At 41.9% G+C, this 19,285-nt stretch overlaps 1 protein-coding gene across 3 annotated transcripts in view; it reads right to left on the reverse strand.

Annotated features, from left to right (window-relative positions):
• LOC116693389 (NEDD4-like E3 ubiquitin-protein ligase WWP2) overlaps positions 1–19,285 on the reverse strand; it is a 51,607-nt gene that overhangs the window by 24,663 nt on the left and 7,659 nt on the right. For all 3 annotated transcript variants that reach the window (XM_032522328.1, XM_032522326.1, XM_032522327.1), the window contains exons 4-10: positions 18,747–18,868; positions 17,764–17,901; positions 11,529–11,607; positions 10,172–10,323; positions 9,042–9,285; positions 7,958–8,047; positions 2,444–2,618 (exon numbers count right to left, since the gene is read on the reverse strand). In XM_032522328.1, coding sequence (XP_032378219.1) covers positions 2,444–2,618; positions 7,958–8,047; positions 9,042–9,285; positions 10,172–10,323; positions 11,529–11,607; positions 17,764–17,901; position 18,747 — 879 coding nt within the window. In that variant the 5' untranslated portion in view covers positions 18,748–18,868. The remainder of the gene's footprint in view (positions 1–2,443; positions 2,619–7,957; positions 8,048–9,041; positions 9,286–10,171; positions 10,324–11,528; positions 11,608–17,763; positions 17,902–18,746; positions 18,869–19,285) is intronic.

Below are 19,285 nucleotides of genomic sequence, written 5' to 3' on the forward strand. Positions count from 1 at the left end.
GAACCAAACATTATCCCCCTCCCCTCCCCCCACCACCCATCCACCCACCCACCCACCCACACACACCCCCACACACACACACACACACACACAGTGTTTTTATAGAAGCCTATAGAAGTTTTAAGGCTGGTTTTACTAATGGTCCATTGAGAACGCTCTGTTGTTTTAGTCCCATAAGTCTTTACTGTCTGGCTGCAGTCTGACCTTGGCTGATCACTGAGAGGATGGCGACTGACGGAGACACGAACCTCCACTGGAAAAATACTATAAACAAGTCTCAAATAACATCTTCAAACCCCCCTATAGAGAATGTCTTCGAAACCGTTAGCCAACAAGTAAGCCGCACTGTGTCGCATTCAGCGTTGATCTTACTTAAAACATGTACTGATCGTGCTCAGCCCCGAGGTGCCATGTTGGGGTGGCGTGCAAAATCAAAAGAAAGATATGTTATGTGACATTTTCATGAAAATTAAAATTCACTGGGTTTTCAGTCTCACCAATGTGAGCTGAAGCAGAGAAACATTTAACCCATCTGTAATGTGTGAGTGACCACGCAGGGATTTACCACCAACAACCTGTAGGAAGTGACAAAACAGGAAAATGCTCAAATTATGAGCATCTTCAAAAATACAAAGTATCAATTTACCTCAAAGGAAGACTTTTTCTAAACATGAACTCGTTTTTCTGTCCCCAAGTGGCTGGAAAAAAAACGGATATGTGCTTGTTAAAGTAACTATAAATCACATTTGTAAATGTGTCTTTCACGCCCCCAGTGGTAGTGTTGAAAAAAGACCTGAGCGCAGAAATGAATGTTACTACACATTGTGGTCTCAAGAAATACAACACTAGCTATGGGTTCTTTCTCTCAAATCAAGCCTATTTCACTTGAATGTTAAACTCATACATAGTATATTGTATCATATATGACTCATGAGTGACCGACAAATATTCTGCTCAGTTGTGAACCTACTGATTGTGGTTTTGTCAATTGCGTTGACACACAGCTATCAACAGAAATGTCTTTCCTCCATGTAAAACATCACAGCCGTAAATCCAGACAGCTAGCTAGACTATCTGTCACTCTGAGGACTATGGTTACCGGTCCTCAGATCTCTGCAGGGTAAATCCAGACAGCTAGCTAGACTATCTGTCAATCTGAGGACTATGGTTACCTGGTCCTAGATCTTGCAGGGTAATCCAGACAGCTAGCTAGACTATCTGTCCAATCTGAGGACTATGGTACATGGTCCTCAGATCTCTGCAGGGTAAATCAGACAGCTAGCTAGCTATCTTCCAATCTGAGGACTATGGTTACCTGGTCCTCAGATCTTGCAGGGTAAATCCAGACAGCTAGCTAGATATCGTTTAATCTGAGGATATGGTTACCTGGTCCTCAGGTCTCTGCAGGGTAAATCCAGACAGCTAGTTATTTAGCAGAGGCACCGCAGCTCCGTCCGGAGCTTAGAAATGCCAATAAACCAGAGCACGTTTTTCTCCCATAGCAGTATGCTGTGTGGACTATCCAAACCCTACTGCGCATCGCTGTGGAGGAAGGTCAATCTTTGACATTGGTCCAGTATTAAACGTGAACACTGTAACCAGCCACCAAAGACCGGACTGCGATGTAACCAAATGTAAACCAACAATAATTTGATCCACTAAAAGTCTTTTTTTTTCCACTGACAGACTCAGATTATTATTCCAAGTGTCTGACAACTTTATAGAAAGGATCCAATTCTTTTTAACCAGAAACAGCTCTGAGGTCTCTAGTTCTAAACCCACCAGACTCCATTTAAAAAAACAATACTTTTAGCGTGTATCGAGCCAATATATTTTCACATGTACATCGTTAAAATATGTGTTTATTTCAACCAAAACTACAGTTGTGATGACTGGAAAAGTGGAAAGACGACCCAAAACGTCTTTTCATAGTTTTAGTAGTCAATTTTAAATTCTGACGTGTATTTTACGATGCTAAAATTACTGTTTATTTACACGGCGTCTGGTTTTCATGTTTAAAAAAATGATCTTACTCTTGAACACAAAGGTCGACCTCCTTAGAAATCCTTTCCGTAATGTTGTCAGACACTTAGAGACTTTGTAAAGGTAAATACAAGCTGGACAATTGTCCTATTGACTTGCATTGCAGCTTGTTTCTCCACTGCAGACTGCAGTGATCTTGCTTAATACTGGACCAATGTCAAAGATTGTTGTTCCTATCAGGTTAAAAAAATGTATATTAATATTGACAGATTAATTGTATGAAATAATTAACAATATCCACTTTTATATAATGAATAGTGTAATACATTTGGAACAAACATTGGGAATTGATGCACGTTCATTTGACAGAGCTGTGGGGAACCAGAGACCAAAAAGGTTGGGAACCACTGTACCAGAGTCCTGTGTGCATGTAAACTTGGCCGGTGAAGGCCCGGAGTACCTGGTAGAGGAAGCGCTGGCTGAACTGGTGCATGGCGCCCTGCAGTTGGCTGCGCTGGCTCTGCCACTGCTGGTAGTTCCTCACGGTCTCGGCCGTGGGCCTCTGCCATGTGGTAGTTCTGGTGTTGTGGTCCACGTAGTAGAACCTGCCCCGCTGGTCCACTCGCTTCTCCCAGCTGGTGAGAAAGAGAGGGTGGGAATGAGAGGGGCTGTGGCTTTCAACAACATCTTTATTATATACTAAGCATGTCAAGAGTGGGTGGTTGTATCAAAAAGCTGCACTGCTGATAGTAACAGCACTGATTTATAGACGAGGAAAGAACAAAACAATGCCAAGAAAAGAAAAGAAAACAGTAAGAGGAGGGGGACAGAGTAGGAGGGAGGGAGAAGAGGAAAGAAAAGAGAAGGGATAAAAGAGTAATGATGTAAAGAAGCAAGAAAGACATGGAGAAGGAAATCAAGAGGAGGGGAAGAAAAGAATAGATTCTGCTGCTTAGATGGTTAAATCAAACCATCCCTGACAGAATGTACTTCATTAAAGGAGGATCACTGAGGTTGGTGGGAAAAAACAGATACCAACACTTTTTCACGCTAATTTTGGCTTTAAATTAAAGTTTTAAAGCTGAGCATGTAAAACTAAAACATCCAAACTTGCACATGTTCTGGTAAACTGGTTAACTTGTCCTATAGCTCCAGGAAACCAACTTTTCAGGAACAGCATAATGCTGGTGGGTATTCTCGCGGCAGGTCCCCAACTTTAAAAAAGAACGTTTTGTGGTGTTATTAGTGCTTTGGCTCAGCCTTAGACGTCATCGGTTTGTTCACTTTAAAGACAATGCCAGCCCTCAATTACACTGATAACGGAAAACAATGGGGGATGCCAGCTTTCTGAGTGACAATAACCATGTGCGGTGGTGTGTGTTTGTCTGCCAGTGCCTGCCATTGGCATTACTCACACGGCTATCTCTGGGGGGGGGGGGACACACACAAACAGATATACATGGTGGCAAACTACACACACACACCCACCCAAACAGAGACACAGCCCAGTTCCCTGGCCTCAGCAGGTCTGGCTGCTGCTCTGCTGCTATTCTCATATCTCTGACTTCAGCGCTACAGAATTTGGAAGAGAAAACAGCATCAACTTCCGTATGCTAACAAAAACACACCGCGCAGATACGAACAGGCTTGAGAAGTGTACACACACACACCCACACCCCCACCCACACCCACACCCACACAAAATCTACTCTATACTTCTATACAGTGAACTTTAAATCAATAAAAATGTCAACATATTCTAAAATGCCTGATATTACCTGTTTGAAACACAGACTCCCACAGACTTCAAAGCAATTCGATATTGCATTATATATAAAACATGAGATTTCATGACTGGTTGTAATCAATACGCAGAAGTCACACATTTACAGTATAATTATGAGTATAACTGTTAGTTGCTGAGTTTCCATTTGCTGGGTCCTACTAGGGGTTCAAGTCCTCTAAATAGACTCACATTTGTTGCAGCAAAGCTATTAATGCAAACGTACACACACATTCACTGTGTGTTCAGTGTGGAGGAGGACAGCTGGATGAAAGATTTACTGCAGGATATTATGGTGAGAGTTTACATGCTCAGTAAACTTTCCCTGCATGAGTACATATTTATCAAAACATATATTCCTCAAATCAAACCCTATTCATTAGGAGTTTTGGTGCATTGGATGCATTTGTTACCAAGTTGACAGAAGAGAAATGACAGAAAATGATGTGGTGGATTTAAACCTAGGACAATGCAGTTTAAAGTTGGTGACTTAGCCACTAGGCCACCAGGACATTGCTGTTGGTTCCAAGGGTCTTTCAGGGTTAACACTGGTCTGACACTCCGGGCCAACCAGCTGGCCAGGCCTGTAAACTGAGTGGCCATCGAGAGAACCACATGATGGGTGGAGTGCTAGCCTAGAGGTTAAAGAAGCGAGCTTGTGACCAGGTCGCCGGTTCAGTCCCCAAATCGACAGAGTAGCTGGGGGTTGTGTGTGAGTGAATGGGGGCTGGGGCTGTCCCCCAGTAAGAGGAGAGATACTAACACAGACACGGCTTCAGAAGAAATGGGTCAGGTAACGCAACATTAAACCATATCAATATAAACATTGCTTTGTTTGTGGAGAGGCAGCAGATGCGAGGACATCAGGTGCACCGGTGCAACCTGGGAAAAAAGTTAGTCGCACCCTAGAGCCCTGTGAGCTAACAGACACTAACTAGCACTGACTAGCACTGCTCACTGCTGTTGTCTGAAAAACAACACGGACGGGACAAAATGTTGTGTTTACTGGTAAACTGGTAAACCTTGTGACCGACATATAATGTTGTGGAATTTTCCTCTGGCTCCTCTGTCCTCCGTGACTGTCTCCATCTAGAAACTAAGCTGCGCGGTGCAGGGAACAACTCTGACTGGCACATGAGCAGACAGGGGTTTACGGAGCGGTAGATGGGCTTTGTTAAACCCGGAGCGTTGTATGAACAGAATGACACATTTAAAATATCGCTTGATTACGTAAACTTGATCATGGGAAGCCAAAATCGTGATTGTGATAAAATTTTGATTAATTGTGCAGCCCTAAAACAGAGCACAAACACAGCCAAAACCAACAGACTCAGGAACAGTTTCTTTCCTCGAGCCATCTCTCTGATGAACAGCTGACTTCTGACTCAGTGTCAGGTTCAATTCCTGTGCAATAACCCAGCAACACTGTCTCTAATCAGTCTGTGAACTGGTTCCACTTAATATTTCTTCATCATTCTCTATTTCAGAGATGTTCATACTGTTCATATTGTAATACATACATAATAACACAATTCTATTTATTCCAGCACCCTTTGCACTATGCTCCATAATTACAATAACTATCATAATTGTAATTTACTCCTGCACACTTTGCACTCTTCATTGCACTATTGTCTCAACCTGTCGATATTGTTTCTGTTATAGTGTGTATATATTAGTGTGTATATATTGTTCGTTTTGTATGAGTAACCACATTGTGAGCAACACAATCCAAAGCAAAATTCCTCGTATGTGTCCTCATACCTGGCAAATAAAGCTAATTCTGATTCCGATTGTCTCCTGAATGGAAAATCTATTTTCTCTTGTGGTCAGAAGTCAGGCTCAGTGACACAACTGCACCCCAGGAACTGGTAGGTTTCAAAATCTTGCTCAAGGACACTTCAGCAACGCAGATGATTGCAAACACAGGAAATTATTTGGTTGACGGATAGTCTCTCTGACCACGTTGCCTCTAAGATTCCTTTAAAGGGCAAGAATAAATACTGTTCCCTCTCTGATATTAGCACTAGCTAGTTATTTACTGGAGCCAGGGAAAATCCCAGATCCCACAACGGCCTGTCTTAGAGTCTCTACTTAGTTCTGCTATGACGTTCCTCTTTGGTTGAAAAGCATGGATGTTTAAATTTAAAACACAGGAAATAATTTGGGTAAAGAACAACAGCAAAAGTAAGACAGGGATTTATTTATTTGGGCCATAGAAATGATTTTTTTTCTAACCTTAAGTATTTAAAAAGAAACAGTTAAAATGTCACAATATGACCATTTGATGTGAAATACAATATTTAAAAAAAAACAATGCTTTTAAATGTAGTTTCTATTGTTTAACTTCGTCCAACTATTACTGCTAAAAATCATTGTGGTTTACAGACAGCATGCCAGGCTGACAAGTAGGGAAGTAAACACAGCATCAGTTTGAATTTAAGAAGCCCTACTACTGCTCAACTAAAATAAATGAGTTATGACGTCCTGCGACTCACCAGAGTGGTTGAGCTTGTGATGCATCACTGGTTCCAAACTCTACAGTATATTTGATAAAGAGCAGAGTGGCTCAGAAGCTCTCCTCAGTCTGACTTCGGATGGCTTTCATTATTTCAGCTTCCAAACCTCAATTGCCTAACCCCCCCCCCACTCCCGCCCAGCTTCTAAACAGTTCCTGGTGTGTACATCTGGAGCACTAGCCCGGCATTAGCCTGCTAATTGATCCTCTGAAGGGCCATGGCGGCCAGCAGCCAACACAGTGGTGGATGGAAGTACATGTGGCTCTAAGAAAGGACTTTTGTTCTCCGGGCCCCCACACTCACGTTCCTTGTATGGAAAAACTGAGATGGGGGTTTGGGGAGAAGGGGGGGTAACCTTTTCCTAAAAACAGGCTCCCTTTCCCTCTGTCACCCAGTCACACGCTTTGTGAAAATCAATAAACAATGGGTGCAAGTAAAAATGTCATAAAAGGGCTGGACTCTGTTGAGAGAGGGGGAAAACCGTGTTCTCGTTATGATGGCTTAGCACACAAACTAACTGATTTAGTACCAATTACATTGTATGTAGTTATAATTATTAATAATATGTTATTAATATAATATAACACACATTCTCAATACATTCTGGAAAACAAACAAACAAGAAGGCTTGGTTAGGCAGCTGACAAGCCTGGGGCTGAGCTTGGACATCGCTCTGGACACATTGCTGTATGTCATCTTCACATAATCTCCAATAATGTGAACACTTCAAGGCCCAGCCACACCAGCATTTAAAGTGATGACTTAATTTGGAGTCAAGTTCTGTTCAATGTAAAGAAATCGCTGCAATCAGATGACTGGCATGCAGGGATGAAGTAAATCTGCATTGTTTTTTTCATAATTAATTGGCCTTTGATGAACTTTAAAGCCCAGTTCCAACTGATGATTCACGACAAGATGAGTTGGAACTTACATCTACTTGTGGTCTGCAAAGTTCTTAAAAAACCTGCAAGTTTACACCAATTGGATGAGAAAAGACAGCGTGTCATCTCCATAGCACTCTGTACTTCTGTTCTAAATTCAGACTTTTCAGGCTTTGTTGTAGCCTAAAATTATTTGTGTTAAAAGGGGATGGTGAGATACTTGCTACAGTTACATTTCTAGTAGTGGTGAAACAGCGAAATTGTTTAATTTCTCTGTTTCACAGCTTTGTTCTAGTTATTTTTATGAACAAAAAAGGTGTACAGCTCTATTATCTGAGCAAATACAAGTATCGGATCGGAACTTGGTATCGGCAGATATTCAATATTGGGTCATATTATAATATTTTGGTCAAAAAAGCTAATCGGGACATCTCTTGTTATTTTGTAGGGGTTGTTATTGTATCAACTGTCTGGTGTTTCTTTAACCACCGGATTTCCACTAAGGTCAGGTTGAAGTCCAGCGTCTACATATTTGAGATCATAATAAAAAGCGCCTTAGAGGGCTTTGAAATCTGTACGAACTAGAATGCCATTCATCTAAACTGCATTTATTTGTTTGTTTGTTGCATGATATTGTAAATAGAAATGTACAGAGTGTCAGAGAGGTGGAAGACATGACTGATATCTGATAGAGCCCCAATGTCAACCCAGCACATTGGTTAGCATGCAATGTGTGTCAAACAACCAGTGCATCAACAGAGAAAACAGATATAAAGAAGTAACAGGCATACCCTGGTGGCAGTGGTCTCTCCCAGGTTGTGGTTTTGGTGTTGTGGTCAACATAGTACACTCTGCCATGAGGCAACACCCTCTGCTCCCAGCTACACAGAAAGAAAGAAAGAAAGGGTTACATTTGCTTCTACAATTCACACAATACATAACTATTAGAATCACCTGTTTTTAAAGATTTCATAGTGAATGTAATCACAGCATACAAAACCTCTCCCTAAAATACAACTTAGAGTATCCTGATTGTCCTACACTAACTGCGGAGTGTGTGTGTGACCAACAGTAACAGAGAGGAGCAATTATTATTATTATTATCTATCTCTGAAGAGATCCTTTTCATAATGTTGTCAGACACTTAGAATATTAATCTAAGCCTTTTAGTGGCAAAACAAGCACTTTTAGAGGACCGAATTGACGATGCTCACTGGCCCCATTGCAGCTGTGTGTGTGGCAGCGTTACAGCGTTCACACTTAATACTGGACCAAATTTCAAAGATTGACCTTCCTCCAAAGCATTTGTGGTATGGGAGAATCTCTCTTTGCAACTTTTAATTTTTTATCTTTTGCTTTGCCAACCAAGACACCGTTATCAATTCTGCACATTCACAAATACTAATGTTAACACATGATTCAATATTGTTTAAAAAAAGGAGAGAGGGGGGGGGGGAAATGACATGCAGCAAAGGGCCACAGGTCGGAGTCGAACACTCGGCTGCTGCTACGAGGACTAAACCTCTACATATGTGCACCCGTCCTACCAACTGAGCTAATCCGGGCACGTATAATTTTTTTACCAGCAGACAGAGGGTAAACGTTACTATTCTTCTTCACTCTCCCTTGTTGTTGTCCCCTCATGCTGAGCTCTTTTCAGCTGTTAATAAGCCTTTTTTATTGCACAGGTGTGTTTAATAATGTCCTGGTTCATCAGCATGACGTACTAACACACTTACATGGAATAGAGCTACTGGAGTACAGAGTGACACTACAGAGCAATATTATCATTATTAGCGCCACCTTGTTCCACTTCTTAGCTTTAGTTTTAAGAAGGTTCTGATGCACTTCATCTTTGCATGCACTGATTCTTACCCTGCCGGGAGCGAGTCTGTTGGGGGCTCTGTGGTGCTGTTGCCGGCCTGCTCAGTGCTGGAGGTGGCATTGGCGCTGGGCTCCGCCGGCGGGGCCGGGCCCAGGGCGTCTTGACCTGGAGAGGGGCTACCGCTGCTGCTGATGGCAGCTGGTGATCGGCACGACGGAGAGGATGGAGGAGGTGTGTGATGGGCAACGCCCCCACGACTACTCTCCAGCCCGTTAGATGTCAACTCAACTTTGTCTGAGAGAGAGAGAGAGAGAGAGAGAGAGAGAGAGAGAGAGAATGGAATATTTATAACCGATAATATCTACTGTAATTTGTTGTATAGAAAACTATTGGGAGACCTAACCCTTGAGCGGTTTCTGATGACAGGTTTTGACTCTACATAAGTCTGAATTAGCTCTGCATAAGCAGAGAATCCTGCTGGTTGTGTAGCAACACTATTGTAAACTCTAACACGGCCTTTTGTTTTTACTATGCAGCAGTGGGAATGTATTTTTGTGCCCCTTTAAAAATACAGAATAACGGCAAGAATTACTATCCACAGCCTTCCGAGGTCAAAGTCGGAAACACACCCACTGACCTTGGTTTTCAGAACTCTTATAAACTCAGAGTACCCCCGAGCTCAAAATCCAACAAGGGTGCTCCGTGCATCAACAGCAATGAAAGGTGTAGTAACTTACAGTAAATAGCAGTGTTGGTGCTACCTGGAAGGCACTAGGATTACACAATGGTTAGGGTTAAGATTAGGTGCCTTGAAGTCAATGGTCGCAATGCTGCCTGGAAGTCGACGTTGGGGGCTTAAAACTCCATTGAGCATTGTTACCACTTCTGTCTTATTTGTGTCTCACTAAATCAGTCATACACACAGTCCCGTCCATCTTCCATCTGTTGTTACGCTGTTTGTATGCAAAAAAATGGCGTAATGCGTTGTTATCAACTGGTGCTGCTAGCAATGGCTAACCTGGCTTGAGCTAACCCACAATGAAAATGTTGTATTAAAAGTTGTAAATTGGGTTTCAACTCGGTGTGACATCATTCCCAGCTCAGGCTTCCGAGTTCTGCAGTAAATGGAACGCACTATAACAAACAGATTAACAATAATAAGGCAGACTTTATGCTATACCTGTGCTGCTTCCCGGGCTGATGTGACTCTTGGATGAGCAATGGTGACTAGATGAGCCGGTCCCAGGGATCTGCTCCTCATTCAGCTCCCCGTTTGTCAGAGAGCCCCCTGGGGAGCCGCCCTGAGAACCCCCCACTGAGTGCCTGTTACTCCTGCCAAGAGAAAGAAAGACAAACAGAGAAAGAGGGAGAGAGAGAAGGGAATGTGTAGCAGAATAAGGGAAAAGTGAAAGAAAAGGAGATGTTGAGGAAAGGCAAGGAGGAGGTGCGATGAGAACGAGCAAAGAAATGACAAAGAAACATCTTCATATGCTCTTCCTGTGGATTGCCCCACAGCTTTGTTGTTAGACCTATTGTTGTTCCTGACTCAGGGAAGTGGACCTGGCACACGGACGAGCCTGTACACGTCAAGACCAGCACGCTAAATACACACACAGAGGTGTCGGCTACTTTTGTTCTCTGAACAACCTCATATTTTCCTTACGCTAAATATAACTTTACTTTTCCGACGATAACTTTTCTACAGAGAAAAACACGTCCAAGACCAAGGAATGCTGGGGCCGAGCTTAGACAGCCATCAGCAGCAAACCGGATTAAGCTGCTGCGCTCTGTTTATTTGCCAAAACTAGGAGAAGGAGCAGCAGAGGAAGGAAGCAACCATTTGACATTGCCACTTGGTGTGTATATAAATATATCCTTATGAATGTGTTTATGCCTGGGCATTGAGCTCCTCATCATGGGACAACAGAGATCACGTCTCCTCTGTTCGTACACTGGATAGAGTTCTGCTTCTCCATGACAGCGGCGGTTTGGACTCTTGGCTGAACTGTGCTTAATTCCCCCCTACAATGTTTAGAGGGAAATACCATCCAACCCCATGCACCCTCACCACAAAGCTTTGAAATAAATGCAGTCTCTATTATTTGTTATCCCACTACCATTCTAGCCAATGAGAGCAGCTTCTCAAACCACATTCGGGGGGGGGGGAGATAACATGCTGGCACTCTGCATAAGTGCTGCAGTTGACCATACAGGCTCAGGCTTCCTTTACTAGAAGTATTTCTTTTCTTTCTTTCTTTTATTTTGATTACAGTTATGCCTTGGATTTTTGTTTTTCACGTAAGCACTTAAACAGTATTTTAGAAAGGTAGCGCTAGTTGATTATTGTGCTATTATTCTTATAATTTACCATAACATCTGCAGAAAACTAAAATCAGCGAACAGTTGGTGACTGCGAACAGTCTAGCAAACAGTTCTCGATGTAGGTGCCTTAAAGGCTTTTTCTGTAATGTGTGTGTGTGTGTGTGTGTGTGTGTGTGTGTGTGTGTGTGTGTGTGTGTGTGTGTGTGTGTGTGTACCTGCTATGAGATCCAGCTGTACTGGGAGTCTCCTCGCTCTGTGTCCTCCTCAGGTTGGGTCTTTCTGACTGCAGAATCTCTGTAAGGACACATAACATCGTCATTGTAGAGACACAGATAACCAGCTAGTTATGTATCAATCACAACACGTACAGTATGAGAAAAGGCTAGAAAGTCGTTGCTGCATCAAGATTGATGAGAGTCCAACCTTAAAACATTCCACACGCAGGTCACCAAAGGCCCGTTACTATATTAATGTTAAGAAATCTGATTCTAAATTTGTCACAAAAAAGTGTTATAACAATGATGGTAAGCGGAATGGCTTCTGTCTGTTTCCAGCACGAAGTCGGGAGCTTTGGTGTTCTTTCGCCGAGACCTGGCTGGATCATAGAGTGCTGGCGGAATTCAACTGGGTGAATTGCAGATCTGACAGCCACATTCTGCTTTATGGTGAATGATGCAGAAGTTGAAGAAGGTGATGGGATTACATTTCACTGGACTAGTACCTTGTACAATTTTATGTAACAAAAAGAAAAAGATTGATTAATATCTCTAGCTGCTACACTGGCTGAAACATTAAAAGAATTTTACACTAAAGCTCCCTAGATCCTTAGATCCAATCTCTCCCTAGAGGTTCCATCGTCGCAATACAGTCACACTTTGAACATTACAGAGAGTTACTGGTGCACTGTGAAGAAAATGAGAAAGTTCTAATAGTGAGTGAGTCTCAGGCCACTTTTCCTGAATAATCAAATTCATATAGACCTGAAAAATGTGGCATGAGTGTACAGTTTGTGGTTTAAAAGAGACCATTCATCCTTGTATGGACTGTGCAGTCTATGCTGGTGTGTGTGTGTGTGTGTGTGTGTGTGTGTGTGTGTGTGTGTAGCGGCATGCGGTCTTGGTGGTGTGAGGGAATGTGTGACTATATGCTTAGTCCCATCTGTGACTGAAAACCACAGGTCTACAACATGCTTTTCATTAACACTCACTTTCTCCTCTACACACAAACACAGCACCTTCTTATGTGTAAGACACTCACGCCAGGCTCAAACAGTATCCATATTTACACACATATCCTGCTATCTAAAGTAAAGCAAACAGGTAATCTCTCTCTCTGACACACACACACACACAGTGCTGTTTTGTGGCTATGAAAGGGTTTCTTGTGAGCAGACCCAATGGACATACAGAAAAACAAACCGTGGTCTTGAGGAGAAACTATTGTGTCATAGCCTGCTCCCTGAGTTCATCCTTCCCCCACTCCCTTCCTCTTAATGGCACCGGTCTAATTACTGGTCTGGTGTGTGTCCTTGCGCGTGTACATGTGAGTGTGAATGTGGGTGTGCCAAACAGAATTTCCAATTAGCATCTTAAGACACAAAAAAACATCTCAACAACTACACTATAACTACAACAGTGGGCACATTTCAGAAACTTTAGTTGACTTCTGAGTACTCTGAGTAGCATGAGTGAGACATCTATAATTGAATGCTATGAAAGGAAACTCCATATATTTACAGTATGTGTTTAAAATTAATATTTTAAAACTTTTAAATATAAAAATACTTTTATATTTATTTATTGCATTTTGATCCCACTGAATGTCCTTTGTCTTGTGTTTTTTATGTTAGAAAGCATCACTTATAACAGGCTACAATGTAACCACACGGGGAACTAGTGCACCGCCCATGTACGTCCACCAACAGTGCTCGTTTCTGCTGGCAACCTCTCTACCTTTCCATAAACTAGTCAGACACTTAATAACAATCTGAGCCAGTCAGTGGCAAAAACGCCTGTACTGCATGTACATTGATGCACATTGTAGCTATTGCCTCGTGCTATTACATTGCAAGTCGTTTTGCGCTACCAGCTCAATACTGATCCATTTTCAAAAATTGTTGTTCTATTTTTCAGTAAAACATAGGGTCCAGGTTGAAAATACCAAAGATCTCCTTTAACTCCCATACTACATTCAAACTAAGCTACATTGAAACTTAAATAACTGATGCAACAGCTTGCAGATGTGTTGCTGAGCAACTCCAGAAAGAATTTAGATGATCAGACCCTCCGCAGATTTTGAATTAGACACGAATTAGACACGTTTTTTTACCATGAGACAATACAAATGTGTTAACCATTAGAGACTTTGTTCTACTGCTTATATTGTGTTAGCTATCTCTTTGTCTCTGCGACCAAGTGTAAATTGTAATTTCACCACAGGGGATCAATACAGAGTATAAATTATTAATTAATATAACTCTATAAGGCCATTGTGGGCTATGTCGCTGAGCATCAATGAGCAGGAGGGCTTTACGGCCACATTGGACTTTATAATTTTTGCATTCATGTAAGAAAAAATTACTGTGATTTGCAGAGTTTAGCAAAATCAGACATCACTGTCATTAACAGTTTTTCAACAGATCCTTAGTAATATTTTCTATAGCACAATATATACATCTTATTGCGATATAAAATTACATATACTGTACCATGATAGATGACTGTATCAATTTCGCCCCCGTCGTCTACACCCAGAGCACTGCCAGTTTAAATTAGGTTTAACAGGAAAATGAAAATACAGTTTTACCCTTTTCATTCAGCAGTAACACTGTCCTTGGCAGTATTTCTGTTGCATTCAGTTAGCAAGTTACAATTCTTTGGCCCATACAGCCTGTCAATGCACAAAGTCTAGCATGATGAGTTCATGATGACGAGTGTTAGACTATCCACAGACCCAACAGTGACCGCGTGTGTCTGTGCTGCCATGTACATGTGGCTTATGCTTCTATGGGATGGGAAGTTGTGCACACATGTAGAGTGTGTGTGTGTGTGTGTGTGTGGGTGTGTTGTGGTGTGGTGTGTGTGTGTGTGTGTGTGTGTGTGTGTTGTGTGTGTGTGTGTGAGCAGCTAACATTTACAAAGCATCCCAATATTCCCAGAGTTGAAATCTTTTTGCTCTGGCTTCTGTTTCCTCCAAACTTTCAGTACAAGGGTTTGTTTATGAATCCCGCTATGTGCGCGTGCGTGTTTATATGTGCACATGTCAGAAAAGCCGCCAGGGGAAATGATTAAAACTTCCAAACTAACAGAGGTGTGTTCAGAGCGAGAACACAGAGCGCCTTAACACCACCTGAAGGCAACACACTTCCATCTTTATACACTTTATATATTCAGGCAGCCCACATATGCCTGCACACATAGTGCAGAATTCAAAACACATGTACATGCACACGACAAACACACAAGCTCAAAAACACACGCCAGCATCTACACTCATGAGACCATAAAACACACACATACAAAGACAAGTGCCTAACTTTAAACCCTGGATTAGATGGCACACTTCAGCCCTCTGTTCACCAACCTCTCCTCCCCCAAAAAACACAGACAAACCCCCCCACGCACACACACACCCTCTGTCATCCTTGCCCCTGCACCAGAGAGGAAACCCCCCCCCACAAGCCCACTGCTTCGGGATCACAGGAGGCAATTGTACTACTGACTGCAAGCAATGAGGCTAAATTACGCAATTCTCAGAAACAATAAGACAAAAGCATCTGATGTCTGTGATTATGTGTGTGTGTGTGTGTGTGTGTGGTGGGTGTGTGTGTGTTGTGTTGTGTGTGTGTTGTGTGTGTGTGTGTGTGTGTGTGTGTGTGTGTGTGTGTGTGGTTAGGAGTTTGAGATGAGGGCTGGGGGCTCTATTCATTTTATGTTAACCTTTGACCCCCACACGTTTCTATAACTGCACTGTGGGGACCTCCCATTTACAATGTCCCAACCCTCAATTTGAGTTTTTAAAGGAATAGTTTCACATTTAAAGACCTATGCCTAGTGACTCTTTCTTTCCTGAAAGTGAAATGATCCATCAAGTGATTTCCGTGCTACAGTGCTTGAAACCAGCAATGGGCAAAAGGTCAGTCACCAACATCTCTTGTGTGTCTTAAAACATTGGTATTTTACCAATAGGCACATCCATCATAAACTCTTTGTATCTTATTCTAACCCGAATCTAAATCCAAACCTAGTCTTCCTGGTTAAGTGAGGACTTGCGAAATGTCCCCGTTTAACAGGACTGTTCTCATCTTGCTGTCCTTGTGGCACAACAACAGCATGCACACACACGTAAACAGCCATATTACACCTCCTCTTAACCTCTCATCACATCTAAACAGTCACAAAGAGACATTTATGCAGCCCATGCTGTGGCAGGCCTTGGCCCTTACGCTGCTTACTGTGTTCATTCAGCAGATACACTGTGGGCTCTGTGTGCACTCAGAAAGGCTTTGTGGTTGTGTGGTGTGTGTGGTGTGTTGTGTGTGTGTGTGTGTGGTGTGGGTGTGTGTGTGTTGTGTGTGTGGTGTGTGTGTGTGTGTTGTGTGTGTGTTTGTGTGTGTTGTGTGCGTTGCTTGCGTCTGCGTGTGTGTTACATAGAGAGGAGATGGATGCATGGACCTGGCTGTGGTTTTTAAGAGCAGCTTAATACCTGTAGATTTGTTAAAAACACACCTAGTCTTTGCTTCCAAACCATAAAGGAAAGTAAAATGTTAGTGTAGTGCCTGAAAGCGGAAAATACTGTTGACCTACAGTCAATAGGTCTGGAGGGTTTGAAATACTTTCTCTAAGGGCTACGACATGAATTCATAGTGGTTTGGGAATTGTAGCACATGCACATAGAGATTAAGTGATCTTTAGTGTCAGTGTTAATTTCATGTTTAATGAATATAGGCTGTTGAAGGGTTACATGATAGCAATAGTGCAGCTGTACAGTCAATATTTTTGCATTAGTGTTTAAGTTTAAGTTTAAACTTTAAGTTTAGCAATATTGTTGACATGTGATTCTTGGCAGAACAGAAACACTTCTGACACACTATTTAAACAAAGGCAAAACTCCCAGGCTTCACTAAAATAAATAGTACACTTATGGGCTAACCTTAAAGGTCCCACATTGTAAAAAGTGAGATTTCCATGTCACTTTTAATTAGGAAGCAGACTGAGGTGCTACAGTATATAAATACTGTGAAAGTATCAAAAATTCAATTCACAAAGAAATGTACACAGCCCGTATTCAGAAACGCTGCCTTTAAATGAGTTGTCAGGACTTCTGTATGGTTGTGATGTCACAACTATACTCTACATATGTAGAAAGAGCTGTTACAGTGCGTTACAGTCATTCCCCAGCTGCAATAACGGTGCAGAGACTCCGAGAACACAGATGCCAAAGACCAGGAAATGCTGACCAATCAGAGCAGACAGGCGCTAAAACTGAGCGTATCAGTCAGAGGGTGAATACAGGTATAATCAAACAGAAAGTACGCGGGAAAAAAATGTCTTTTATGAACATTAAAGCATGTAAAAATGTTTGAGTAGGAACCCAAAATACAAGTATGAACCTAAAAATGAGCAGTACGTGGGACCTTTAACCCTTATGCAAACTGGGTTAACTCCACAGTTCCATACGCAGTGACAGTGGCTCTATAAAGACACGGGGAAAACTGGTTGTGGTGGAACATTTGCACCTCGTAGAAGCCACATACAATATTAAATGAAGTTGATCAAACAATACAGTAACGTGAGATATTTAAATTAGCCATGCTGGTAAGAGTAGGCTTTTTCCAAGTGGTGAAAACACTCGAGGGTGGAAACACACACATATGCATGTTCCCTTTAATATGTCTCCGCTGTGAAAACCCTCTTTTTCAAAATGCAAAGAAACCAGTCTTGATTTTAGCTTCACCCTGCATTCATGAGTTTTTTATGGTTTTGTTCTGAATTACATTTACTTTGATAAAAGTTTCCTAAACTTTTATACAATATAGTCACAATTCAATGGTTTTTTTCTTCTTTATATTGTAGCGCTGTTTTCAGGCCTCTCTCGTGTTTTTTATGTTGAAATGGGTGTGTATTTTTGTTAAATCTACTTAAGTGCACTAAATCCTCTTCCTAAACTCCAAAAAAGCATAATTTAGCTTTGATCACTTCTTTAAAGGAGTTCTTTATTTTCCATCAAACATTAAAATCACCACTGGAGATTTTTAAACGACAGCAGTGATGTGTAAGTTTATGTGCACATGGCCTCAGTGTGATTGCCTCTCTAGGTGCTTCTCTGTGCATTATTGTGTTGTTAACATCCCCTGTGTGTGTCTGTGTGTGTGTGAGTGTGTGTGTCTGTGTGTGTGTGAGTGTGTGTGTGTGTGTGTGTGTGTGTGTGTGTGTTAAAGGCAGGACTCACTGTCTGCTGCCGTGCTGCCATTGGGCAGAGCGCCCAGATCAACAGCCATGCCGTCCAGGCAGACGTTGAGCTCGCCTCCCGCTACAACCGAACCTTTGTTCTCCGTCTGCAGCACCAGACTCAGCTGGACGTTCTCCACTAAAGGGGGGGGGGGGGTAGAATGACAGAGGGAGAGTGAGGATGAGTGGATGAGAATGTAGAGGACGAAGGTGGTGGGGAAAGGGAGAAAGGTTGAGTTAAAGGGAGGGGAGAGAGTGAGGAAAGACGGAAGCGAGGGAAATGGGATATCCTCTGTTATTGCTTTAAAATCAGAAAACAGTGTGGACCCACAGTGTTTTACCTTCCACAGTGATTACAGTGGAGGAACACCCTGCGTAGATACGTGTAACAGAAGAGGTATTAGATGAGCAACGACTGGCCTACAGGGCGGAGTAACATTATACCTATTTCATGCTGCCATGTTTTACTCTATAGTGGTTTCAAAAGCCAACGTGCCACTATTTGTGTCAGGAAGTGAAAACTGTCCCGTTGGCTGCTGACTGAGATGTTCCACAAAAGTGCCGATTTAACTATTTTAACTGTGTTTTATTCAGGTAAAATCTAGCTTTAGTATAAGTACCAAAACTCACACTCTGTAGTGGCATTAGTATGAAAACTTTTATAATTTAGAATATCCAGCAATGCACATCTTTTAAGGTTGGTGGCATAGAATGGGAAAGTCCATCTTGGCAGGTTCACTATATTACATGACCCTGTCATATTTACAAGCTATTTGGCATTAAGGCTGATTCTGGTTCTCCTGGGACGTGTTCCTATGTCCCAGTGTATTGTTTGTTAATTGTTTAAATAAAATAAAATAAAGTAATTTCTACAAAACAAAAGGGTGATTCTGGTTCTAAAAGTGAGGTTATGCCATATTAAAAACTGTGGAGAAATCCATCATTATAGTTTCTAATGTTTTTAGTTTCTTTGTGTTTACTTACTCTTGCCATGGTGTGTGCGCAGTGTGTCCAGCAGGTCTATGGTGGCGCTGCCCAGGAGCTCCTTCCTCAGGGTGTGGCAGCTCCACAGCTTCAGATCCAGACGACTCTGGGGTGTCACATTACTGGGACACACAAGGCAACATGGCCTGTTAACGCACATCATCAAAAAACACAACAAATACTGCATGCCAGCAGATTAATCCAATCAGTCTTATCTCAGGGAATGTTTTAAAAGAGTTTCACTTTTAATAAACTACAATTTCTACAGCGGAAACAGCTGCACCTCCAGGTACAGCACGTCTTCATGAGTGCGTGTACTTTTCTTTTTTTAAACAAAATTCATTATAATAAGATACAGTGGCAAAGAAACAATGGCACATAATATATCAAATATCATTTAAACAAAAAAACATGAAAAATTATGAATAAAAATGGTATAATAAGATAATATTGAGTTTTATATTATTAATACATAAAGTAATATTTAAAAGCAAACTCCAAACCTTCTTATTATGTGTGTGTATGTATGTATGTATGTA

Source organism: Etheostoma spectabile, chromosome 8 (genome assembly GCF_008692095.1).
Source record: "Etheostoma spectabile isolate EspeVRDwgs_2016 chromosome 8, UIUC_Espe_1.0, whole genome shotgun sequence".
Taxonomy (NCBI): domain Eukaryota; kingdom Metazoa; phylum Chordata; class Actinopteri; order Perciformes; family Percidae; genus Etheostoma; species Etheostoma spectabile.